The sequence below is a fragment of the Diadema antillarum genome, unplaced genomic scaffold, assembly GCF_040938485.1.
Source record: "Diadema antillarum isolate AM-2024a unplaced genomic scaffold, OU_Dant_1.0 seq00002017_RagTag, whole genome shotgun sequence".
NCBI classification, from domain to species: domain Eukaryota; kingdom Metazoa; phylum Echinodermata; class Echinoidea; order Diadematoida; family Diadematidae; genus Diadema; species Diadema antillarum.
Window position 1 is genome coordinate 16,688 of NW_027272672.1, and position 11,553 is coordinate 28,240.

The 11,553-nt window shown below is 38.7% G+C and overlaps 1 protein-coding gene across 1 annotated transcript; it reads right to left on the reverse strand.

Moving 5' to 3' along the window:
* Positions 1 to 1,138: 1,138 nt before the first annotated feature.
* Positions 1,139 to 6,753, reverse strand: LOC139713620 (uncharacterized). Its single transcript, XM_071625326.1, has 4 exons — positions 4,142 to 6,753; positions 3,227 to 3,376; positions 2,351 to 2,566; positions 1,139 to 1,446 (listed from the first exon to the last, which is right to left on the reverse strand). Exons 1-4 carry the CDS (start codon positions 6,711 to 6,713, stop codon positions 1,139 to 1,141), a joined length of 3,246 nt encoding a protein of 1,081 aa, XP_071481427.1. The 5' UTR covers positions 6,714 to 6,753.
* Between the last annotated feature and the right edge of the window lie 4,800 nt (positions 6,754 to 11,553).

Here is an 11,553-nt window from a genome sequence, read left to right on the forward strand (position 1 = left end):
GTATTCTTTTGTGTTACTAGTAGAACATATTTACAATATAACACACTAATTTATATGGTCTTAAGGACCTCACTATAATGAAGTTCCCTATACTCATAATACTTATGTATAATAGCCCTGATACTATCAAGGATTCAATACAGCAATCTAACTTTGATGGTCCCAAGAAATTTAAGAATCTTGTTCTCGGTTCCCCTGTATTGTTAACTTGTGTCATTCTATTTAGTATTAAAGTAATGTCACATAAAAACTTGATTTCTGATTAGCATACAAATATCAATTCTATTAAATGAATTAAAAATTAAGTTCCTAAACCATGAATTATAACAATATCTTGTTGATTTAAGATTTTCCTGTTTCTCATGAGTTGTCAACAGTTTTTTATATGAGCATGTGTGTTTGTTTTTCAATCAATGTTTTGATTCAGAATTCAAACTTCATTTTTCACATGAAAAATTCCAAATAACCCATACTTTCATTTGCATTTTGTTCTAGTTGAGGCCACATGCTACTAGCTCCTCAGCTGATGACTGCAGCGCAGTCCTGCACGTCTACACTAGTGCTGTAGTAAAAAGGTTAACAAAGCAGTAACCAAACCGTCTTTGGTCAAAATGGTTTGGGTTTGGATAACTGTTTTGATTCTCATTATGTTCTGAAAATATTATTACAAATAGAATTACGAGTAAAATTATCACTATAAATATTACCTGCAAAATAATGAAGGAATATGTACAACCTGTATAAAAATGTGTACATTATATGACCGAAACACAACCATATTTTTGAAGTAGGTTAACTGGGTTTTAAAATAACCGAATACTACAGCACTAAGACTCTACACTGAATGATGTGCAGGAGATCCTGGCCAGTAGTGCCTCATAACATAAAAGGATCGAAACAGCTTCGGCATTTGCTAATTTTAATATCTTTCATGGGAAGAATGAAAAAAGGCAAACATACAATGGAATGAGATACGGAAGGTGAATTTTCACCATTAAACATTGTATTTTATTCCTTACATATACTCTTCCAATAAAACATTTTAGAAAATTTGAAGAATGCCAAAGCTGTCCTGAGGCTGTTTTAATTCACATATACATGTTCCTGTTCTAAAATGCAGCATCCTGTCCTACTAATCCTATTCTTCAAGATTGATGAATGTGTTGATTCTAGTTGCCAGTGAACGAAAAGTGTTTTCTTCAAATCCAAGATGTCTTGAGGACACAGGAATTGGTGGAGAGGGGAAGATGGCAAAGATCCCAGTTCTCCGAATCCAGTCTTGCTCCGGTTTGTCTGGCCAAGAGTACTTGTTATCACCCTTATTGAGTAAGAAGTTGATATGTGCATCTTCTCCTTTCAGCTCCAGGACTTCTCCGACCCACCACGTCTTACCATATACAACGGCAACAAAATCCCCAGTTTGAAGGTCCTGAGTTTGGCGATAAGCTGTATATATGAATAAAGATAAAATATCTAAAATTATAAAGTAACAATGCTTTTGCAAAATAGAAGAAAACTGTCACCAATAGACAATTCTCAGATAACCAGTACTGCACGTAACATAATCAGTAAAAGGATCTCCAGTGATCTTTAATATGAAAGAAGACATACATCCTCCTGCATTCAGACATAGTTATTCTGAAAGAGAATTTTGATCCACAGAAAAACTCATTTGAACAGAATTGAACTGGTATGTCTCTCCATAAATCTTGTAACAGCCTCCCTAAATATGCATAAAGTGGAGGTGTGATTAACTTGTTGGGAAAAAAATATCCCTTCACATGTACATAATATATTGCATGTGCAATTGGGTATATTAACTTTAAACATAAATAACACAGACATTTTGGGACTAGAATTGGGTGCAGGTGAGCATGTGTCCCACGTGTGTGTTCATGCTGACTCCATGCTGTAAGTGCACGTGGATACATACGCATTGCAGTGGGTGAGGTCACTGAGGTGTTTAAGTGCACATCAGTATTTTGGTGTGGGTGGACTTAAGCGTTAAAAATGGGGACATTTGCAGGTGTGTGTTCATTTGTGAGGTATGTATAAATGTGTGTGTGTGCGCATGTGTTTGGGTTCATGCTGGTGGGGTTCCAATCCATGTGCGCTATGATTGTTAAAACCTAAATTGCCAAGAACATCAATACATGTGCAGGGACCAATTTCAATGATTAGAACAAGTAAAATCTTAAGTACATTTGTTAACATTATACCACTTGCCATTTTTTTCCTTTGTATATCAGAAAATTTGAAATGATTTCTATGCTTCAGTGCATGATAGTAAATTATTTGAATCTTGAATTGAACTTTGAAAGTTGAGATGTAAAAAATAATTTTTACAAACCTGTAACATGAACCCGAGTGCCAGCAGTAGATGGCGAGTGAGAAGTAGGGAGTTCCATGTGAAGCTGTGTGTCACACGTTGACGAGTGAGAGGTTTGGTCTTCAACATGAAGCTCAGTACCAGTAGACAGCAAGTTAGAAGTTGGGACTTCAACGGGAAGCTGTCTGTCAGACGTAGAAGGCGGGTGGGAAGTTGGAACACCTATGACCACGTTATCTGTGAAAGTTGAAGATTATACATAAAAAAGACCTTAATGGTAGACAATGACTTTTGCATGAAATTTGTCAGAATTAGTGGGAACACTACAGTATTCAAGCAGACAATATTGTGAAACCTCTGTGCAACTTTATTTATGGAGTTAAGTTGAAAACTATGATTCAAATTATTTTGGTATATTTATTATAAGGCCTTACATTTATTCTAGACTTAGTCTACCTTTTACAGACCTGTTTGATCGATTGATCATGTTCATGGTATATTTTATCACTAAAAATACAGCAAAAAGAAATAAGTGAATTCTTTACTATGACATTCGTATACCTACTGACATTATTATTTGGATTTTAAGTATTATATTACAGTCCCCGAACGATAAATGCACTGTTGTTGCTTGAATGCCGACTACACTACAACTGTTATCTTTTGAATTCTACACAACTTTTGATTTCGAAATTTCACAGATATTGCCCAAATACTAATATCTTTGGTTTCAAACAATGATTGGGGCATTTTGTGGGCTCTGCAAAAGGCATTGGCTACCTTAAATGTTTCATCCGAGGGACAAATAAACTGTTTTTCATATCGCCAAAATTAACTCCCTAATATAAAAAAGGGTTGAAGAAAACATAAACAGCGATATTACTGATTTGTACAAACCGGTAACATGCAGTTGTTTCACAGGTGAAGAGGAAGGGGAGGATTCGCTTTCCCAGTAATCATCTGCATCAGTCATGGAAGACGGGCCGTCAGCATCCAAGTCATCATCTGCAACAGTCATGGAAGACGGGTCTTCAGTATCACCTGTATCTGTAAAGAACACCTCACACTTACACAATTTTGCTGTTGTACCACTCTGTAACGAACAAAAACATTGGTCTATCCAAAGAAAAATATGTACAGATAGTGCGCACATATTTAACTCTGTAGTATAGAACAACATTTGGTCATCGTGGCAGCGTATGGCAAGACAATGGTGTAATGTGCAGCAGCAATTCATGAGTTATAAGTTTAAGAACATCTTTCAAAAACCCTGGACTTACAGAAATATATGTTAAAGGCATTGGTTAACAATGAATCCAGTTGAAAAAAATCTGAGCTACATGGTCCCACGTGCTACTAGTAAATCTGATATAGTGTAGAAATGAAGCCCTGCAAAAATTGCTGTGAAAATGATAATTTAAATACTACTGCAAAAATGTAAATTTGCAATGACTGTTTTACGATGCTCAAATTTCCCCATTGGCTATAGTGTTGAATAAACTGTTACTGAAATGGTTCATTCTTTATTCATAGAAATCTGGATAGTGAAGGCAGGATTTTCAAAACTTTTATATTCTTGGCCGTTTATTCATCCACTTGAACATTGTTACACTGCTTAGACATCGCAGTTGTACAATTTTTTAAATCGACCCACAATATTAACCACTGACTTTAAAACAACCAATGAATAAGATGGGTCTGTTTGAAAACTTTCTGCTTGGATCACAAATAACTAGCATTAGTCAATAATACTAAATGAATATATATATTGGCAACCTTCTAGGTAAATATTAAGGTTAATTTAGTTCTTACCATGAGATGTCTCAATCGTAGCAGCAAACAGCTTTTCACTTTTCCAGTCATCTACAGTCCCTCTGCTGTCACACTGCTGATTCCCGAGAACACAGCCTTTACAGAAACAAGACAGGTTCCTTGTCCACAGCCGTCCACTGCTTTCACCCTTTACACAGTGCAGTTGCCTGGTGCCCTTGATGGTCTGGACGTCCTTGTGATCTCTGTTGTGATTCATTTCCTCTACGAAGAACACTTTCCGTTGAAAGTGGAGACATTCGGCTTGGCTTGGTTGTATTGTCAATTCATCTTGGCAGAACTCATATACATCTTTTGCATTGTTCATTACTTTACGCCCAGAACTAATAGCTAATGAAGCTTGTCGTTTCACAACAGCCGTTTCCCCATCGCTCGGACCTTTCCCATGTCTGGCACCAAAATAGTGATGCTCTACTGGAACTTGGTAATGTTGCTGTGCAAGAGCAATGTCCTTGAATGGTCCTCTACTTTTGTATTGGGCTGCACATTGATCTGTAAATCTGATGATCTTGTCAATTTCCATGTTTTGCCGGAGATGCTGTACTGCCTGTGACATGAACTGGTGCACTGCATGATATGTATGTCGATTATCGCCTGTTATGAAGACGAGTGACTCCTGCATTGTCTCATCACATGTTGGACATCTGTGATAGCAAACAATAGGGTGGATTGTGACGTTTGTGTGATACCAATGTGCGCTTTGTATTTCGTCTTGGTACTTGCATACAAAGTTCTCTGCAAAGTCCAAGACCATGACGACCCAGTTGTTTGGCATGTCCTTGGTAAGTGTAGCAAACTGCTGAGATTGCCAAGACGCACTATGCAGATGCTTACTGATAGTGACCGTCTCCCCTTCAAGTTCCTCCAGACATTGAGATACTGTCCCGTCGTTGGTGACAATCTGTTGCTTGGTGATCGTCTTCCCATTCTCGTCCACTCTGACCCGAATCCATTTCTTCCATGTCATATGCTTAGGGCCGTGTTTTTCCACCAGCGGTCTCAGGTAAGATCTCAACAATTTGGGACCACATTCTTTGCATTTCCTCTCGGAGCAATGTCGCATGTACGTCTTCGCTCCTTCAGACTTGGGACACATTGTGACGCGATTCACTGAGTGAACGCCATCAAAGAAGGACTTCATTCCGTAACTGTGTGCTAAATTATTAATTGCTGTTGCCTTCAACTCAATATTTGTGCAGTATTCGCACAAACATGCCCTGAATTTGATTGATCCTTGGAGCTTTACATGATGTGGCCGGAGGCTGTAGAATGTTTTTGCACCTACTTTCATGTCTGGATTCTGTGATTTGAACTTCAAGAACAAAGCCGCCACTGACTGTTGAAGATATCGAATATTTTTCATGGTCTTCATGGATACCATTTTCTTATCAGGCAGGTCGATGGCTGATTCTTCGTAGAACGAGATGACTGCGCTTGCTACCTCTGGGGACAGCTTTCTCTTGTCGTGCATTTGCTTCTTCTTGCTTGCCGAGGAGATGATCTTGCGGCCCATCTGCAAGAGAGCCGATCCTTTTTTCTGAAGTCGGTACTTGCTCAAGATCTTTAGTGATGCAGCAATATTCCTTCTTTTTTCTAGGTCTTTCTTCTTCTTGCTCCTCTTTAGTCTGCCCATTTCCTCACTAATGCTTGATGTCAGGAGATTTTGGACTTCATGATGGGCATCCTCAAGGCCAGTGTGCATTCCTCTCTTCTTCAGTGCTGCACGCTTTTTTGGAGAGGACTTCTGAAATAGATCTATCATCGTAGAAACACACTTTTCTCGGTCTTGTGGCATAACTGCCCTTACTCTCTCCAAACTTTTTCTTCTAGCCGAAGAACTTCTCACGTCACATCCTGCAGATGAGAGTTTCTTGCGAGTGACTTCCAACTCCGCATGTTTCTGATCGAATGCCTCTGCAATTTCTTTCAAACGTTCCTCTTCTTTCTTTAGCTCTGCTTCTCGAGCCTTGAGCTTCTGCGATTCAATCCACATAAGCTTTTCTTTTTCTTTTTTCTGCTTGTATTTCTCTCGTCGCATTGCGTTGTATTGCTCATGTTCTTCTTTTGACATTGCTGCTCGTCTCTCTCGCTTCTTTCTTGCCTGTGCTTGTAATTTTTCTTTTTGCCTTTTGTCTTGAGCTCTGGTGCTAGGTGTTTGTTTCATTTTGTTTGATTGAAGCCGTAGTTGCTCCTCCTTTTTCTTTGCTCTCATTTTCCTCATTCGCAGAGCTGCAGTCGCATTACACCGCTTCTTTTGTTCTAGGAACTTTTCAGACTTTTCCTTCTCTTCAGTGGAGATATTTCTCTTCTTTAAGGTGGACTCCGCTAGGGACATTTCGATCCTCTGTAACTTGTTATATTCCGCAGCTTTTTTCAACAATTTTGTGTATTCTTGTGGGTTGTTGGCCTTCAACTTATGTCGCCACTTTGTTGTTCGGGAAGCAGCTTCATTACTGTTTACTAACTTTACTGTTGACTGTTTTTTTGAGGGCTTCCGGGCCTCCGAATCAATACTACATCGCAACCGAAGATGGAAAGGCTTTTTCTTAGCCATGTCTATCGGTGTTTAACCAGCCTGAACTTGAAGTAATCATAAGTTGGAAGGAGGGGGGGGGGGGGGGGCTGTAGGGGGGAAAAGACAACATTAAAATTAAAATAAAATTAAAACTGAAATGTAGTTCAAATATGATTTGCAGATTACAATATATATTCTGGCAACCTTCTAGGTAAATATGAACACTACATTTTTTAATACAGGGGAATCTTGTTATAAAGAACAGTAGAACACTGATCTTTATATCGAGTTTCCACTGTACCTCAAATTTATATTGGGTTGTATATTAATGGCATTATTTGAATTGTATTTTGAAGGGTGCCCTCTGCGATTAAATGGTCATTTTTAAACTTAGAAACACTAGCGAAGTAAACTTCATGTGCAAATTTTGCCGTTTGTAAGATAGACAGAGACTAGTGTCATATTAGTAGTAACTTGTATGGTTGAGGGCCCCTAGTTTCGGTAAACTAGCGATTGTCAGCCTCCTTAGTGAAATATTTTATTTTCTAAATGACCTAAAATTTAGCTCAGAATGTGCTATAAATCCTGCATATTGACATCGTGTTGTCACACTCTCGATGAGGTCATCCCATACGGAAATATCGTCGAGAATAGCGTGCGACGTTCTTCTGCATGCGCCTGTCCTTGTGGAACCTTGTTCTCAGCAAACTATCTCACCAATAAATTACGTTTGGTTTATGTGGTGATAACTCAATAAGGAAGTCTTATACTACAGCAAGAGGTCATACCAAGCCCCAAGGAGGTACTAGGCAAGCGTAGTACCTCCTTGGTCATACTAGTCTAGACTCGATACTACTAAAGGGCGCTGATGTCGTCGTTTACCACCAGACTTCCATGTGTAATCAACTACATGTATTTACTTACATAAAAAGACACGAGTGGGACTAAAGATGCAATATCATTACGAATTACTTTACTCGCGCCGATTGTGGTTTTTTTTTTAATGAAATATTCTTCGAGGCTCTGCCCACACAATTTCGTTAACTGTGGGTATAATCTACGAAATATCGATCATAAAGTGTAATATAAGTACGATACGATCATGTCAGAACATGAGAAAGATAGCTAGCCTACCTTGTCAAAAGCGACACGTCGTTTCCATGGTAACAGCTGCCCACGAAACACAAAAGCGGCTTGAGCTGTTCTAACCGGTCGTCTGCAAGCCGATCGCACTCGTCACATTCAAGTCGCATCATCCGGAAACCCGGGCAATGTGTCGTCAACTCGTGAGCGTACGTCATTTGCCGAATGGATCGTGGAGAATTGTTCCCATCGTAACTTTTTCCACGGACACGAAGAAAATATACAAGCACCTTATTCCTCCGTATTTTCCAAAAGCAGTCAAACGCGATTGTTTCTTTTCACAGTTTTAAAGATCCATTGACAACAAACATATATAAGACATTTCTTGCCATGTTTCTCTCGTATTTCTGCAGTTTTCCACTCGCAAATATTTAATCCTCATTACCATTTCGCGGACACGAAATGTTACGATAGTAACATGATCTCATAAGAGGTAATTTTCCAAGAAAAACCTCTTCATTGGGGAATTGTCTATTAGTGCCGACTATGAGAGTTAATAATGTGAATAAATACACAACTCATTTTTCTTTACTGTAAATTGTATTTATTTAATATTCAAACAACACAAACAATGTTTTGATGTCACAAAAGAAACACAAAAATTACAAAAAAATAACATTTTTAATCATCAAAAAACGGGATTTTCATAAAGTCTCAACTATGCCCTTTTGATAATATATTCTATCACTCCTCATTAATCAGACAATGTGGATATTAGATTAAAATAACTTTTGTTGGGACCTCTGAAAACAGATACATAACATGATGAACAGTACTGCCCATTGTGTACCCAACTTCATGGAATGACCCACATGTGAATTACTTGTAAACACGATCCCTCCTATAGAGTCAGTACGTGTGATGAAGAGTCAACGGATTACGGCACAGATATTGCTAACAAATGCGCATGCATATTCAACTTGATGATGTCATTGCCTCACAAATCTCCCATTATTTTCTATATGAAAATGTCATAAAATTTTCATTTTCTTCAGAGCAATGAGACCTCTTTAAAGTTATGAAATCATTATTCAGTATTTAACACCCAAGAACAATTTCATGAGAATAAGATTTTTTCTTGTATTTCATGTGCAGAAAAATGAGATATTCCAATGAAAAGACATGTATGCAACTAAATGGAAGTCTTGCAGGGCAATGACAATATCGCCTCATATAACATGATCATGTGACTGCCACTGATGACACGATTATGTATCAAAAAAAAAATCCACATCATAATTGGTCTTACCTTAATTACTGTTCTGTTTGCTTGATTTTATTCTGTTCATCAAAGTTTCACCCTAGTGACAAGTTGGGACTCTCATTTTAACCCATCAATCATTTTTTTTACTATTCAGTATTAATGTTTCATGAGGTAGAATATAAGTTTATTTGAGTCTTTTAACCCACTGAGGACAGACTGATTTTGCTACAACAAGCATTTCCCATAGACACTTGCCCGAGTATACTCGGAACTCTACAGGTTAAAGGTTGAATGAAATATTCAATAGAGTCATCTGTTGTTTATGTGTAAGTGATGGCCTCATTTGCATCATCTCAGCTTTTGGTAAATTCTGTAAATTTCTGTCTCATTTTTAAAAAAGAAATTCAATTAATTCCATCTAATCATTCTAATATAGAACAGGAATAAAGCAGAATTCAGAGTTGCCAATTTAATGATAAGATTGCTGCTGCAAAAAAATTGCCCAGGACTTGATGGGTTAAATGAGTAGCCCCTCCAGGGGGTAACAATGACTGGGTAACAGGTGTTCCTCCATACCTGCTCCATAAACTTGAACACAGGTGGAGGTGCTCTTTGTAGGTCTTGGGACCTGTGATGATTTTTTTTTTTTTTTTTTTTTTGGGGGGGGGGGAGGGGTACACTTGTATCAAAATGAAATACAGCTTTTGAATAATCACTTCAAAGAGTAACATGCATATTATGTTACTTTGATAATGAAAAGGCGTGCACATGGATATTAGCTCTTCAAAGATGAACAAAAGAAATATGATTATTGTATTCTATCAAACTGCCATGTGCATTCTCCTTGATGTGTCTTCACCATTACCACATAGAGGAGTCATCCCTATGATCTGTTAACTATAGCTTCACATTAGCTACTTTCTTTGTTATCATTTGTTTATCTATATGGTGGCATAAACTCTACTGGAGATAGAATGAGATGAGGAGGAGCTGGGGTGTGTGCTGGGGAGGGGGGGGGGGGTGGTGGTTGGGTAGGGGAGTAAAAATATACTTGGTCTGGTCCAAGACCATGATACAGGAACTGTAGAATTAGACTTAATTGTGAGGCCAGGACACATGGTGGCTCCGCCTTGGTAGGACAGGACGTCCCTAATGGAAGCTGCAACATGTGGGTACTGATACGACTGGCTAATGGAAAGTGGAGTTGGGGCGGGTGGGTGGGCAGCAGGGGGGTGGGGAGTGGGAAGGGGCAGGCACATTGTCTAGCGCCCTTCGCACAGCTGACCTAGACATCCACCCGAGGGGATATGCATCAAGTATTCACAAAAGGTCAAAGGGTCGGGAGGGTACCCTGGACCATGAGGAGAGTAACAAGGTCAAGTCTGATGATCTCAAGATCTCAACATGGACATCCCAAGCTGATATTTCATGGGGGAATATGCTTCCTTAATCTCAAGAATCTCAACAGTTTGACCATCAGCAATATCCACAGCAACATATGAGGGAAATCAAAATCATCAAAAATAGCATAGACATGTACCAAGGCTAGGCTACAAAGTGACAAATTAGGTCAGCTACCCTTGACCATCAATTTCAGATCAGGCGTGTGCTTTATCAGATGTGACTTTGCATCAATAATACAACAAAAAGCACTGCATAAAAATTTGACTGCAGGTTGTATTCCACACGAAGAGGTTCCCAACTCTAATAACATGATGCAGAAGTCATCAAAATTGGATGTTTCCAACCAGCTGAAATATGTGTCAGAAAATCTCACTTTTAAGGAGCATCAGGTTTGTGAATAAGAACTTTAAAGTTGTTGGGTTTTTAAAGTCTACTGGAGTGTAGAGATTCAAACTCGACAGAAACCACTATGATACTGCTGGACTATCAGATTACTCTGAAGGTTTAGAGTATACTCGCTTAACCCGTTGAGGACGGTTTGATTTTGCTACAACACGCATTTCCCATAGACGCTTGCCCGAGTATACTCGGGACTCGTCCTCAACGGGTTAATAGCACACTCTTTACATGTTTACATCAAAGATCAGTACAACTGTTGACTGTTTACAAATTCCCACGGTCATTATTTTCAAAAGTTATAGCATGAAGCTACAACATAAATTATGCAAGTGTTGCATGTCCATAGTTACAGAGCTTTCAAGTTTACTTTCATTATGGTTCTCATGGGAAGAAAATATAGAAGAGTAATGTTAGGACTAGGAAACATGGGTATACAGAACTGTACAAAACTCCCATTACACTAACTCATTCTTCTTCTTTTCATTTTTTTTTTGCCGTGTGTGTGTGTGGCCTAAGTTTAAGGTATATATGTAGGGATTACTCATTCAGAAAACGCCAAAACTTTGACGCATTATCTATTGATCCATGACTTGTATCTCCATGTCTTCTGTGGGTTTAGTGAGGCATGGTCACATCTATTCCATGGTTCTGTGGCGAGCGCTCTCTCAAAGAGACGAGAAGACATACAGGAATGAGTTTTTTGATTGGAGTGAGGTATAAGAGGAGAGG

Coding starts and splice junctions, on each gene's coding strand:
- LOC139713620 (XM_071625326.1), bottom strand. CDS start 6,713: ATGGCTAAGAAAAAGCCTTTCCATCTTCGGTTGCGATGTAGTATTGAT. Junction 2,567..3,226: donor GAAACAACTGCATGTTACCG/GTTTGTACAAAT, acceptor CAACTTTCACAG/ATAACGTGGTCATAGGTGTT. Junction 1,447..2,350: donor CACTCGGGTTCATGTTACAG/GTTTGTAAAAAT, acceptor TCATATATACAG/CTTATCGCCAAACTCAGGAC.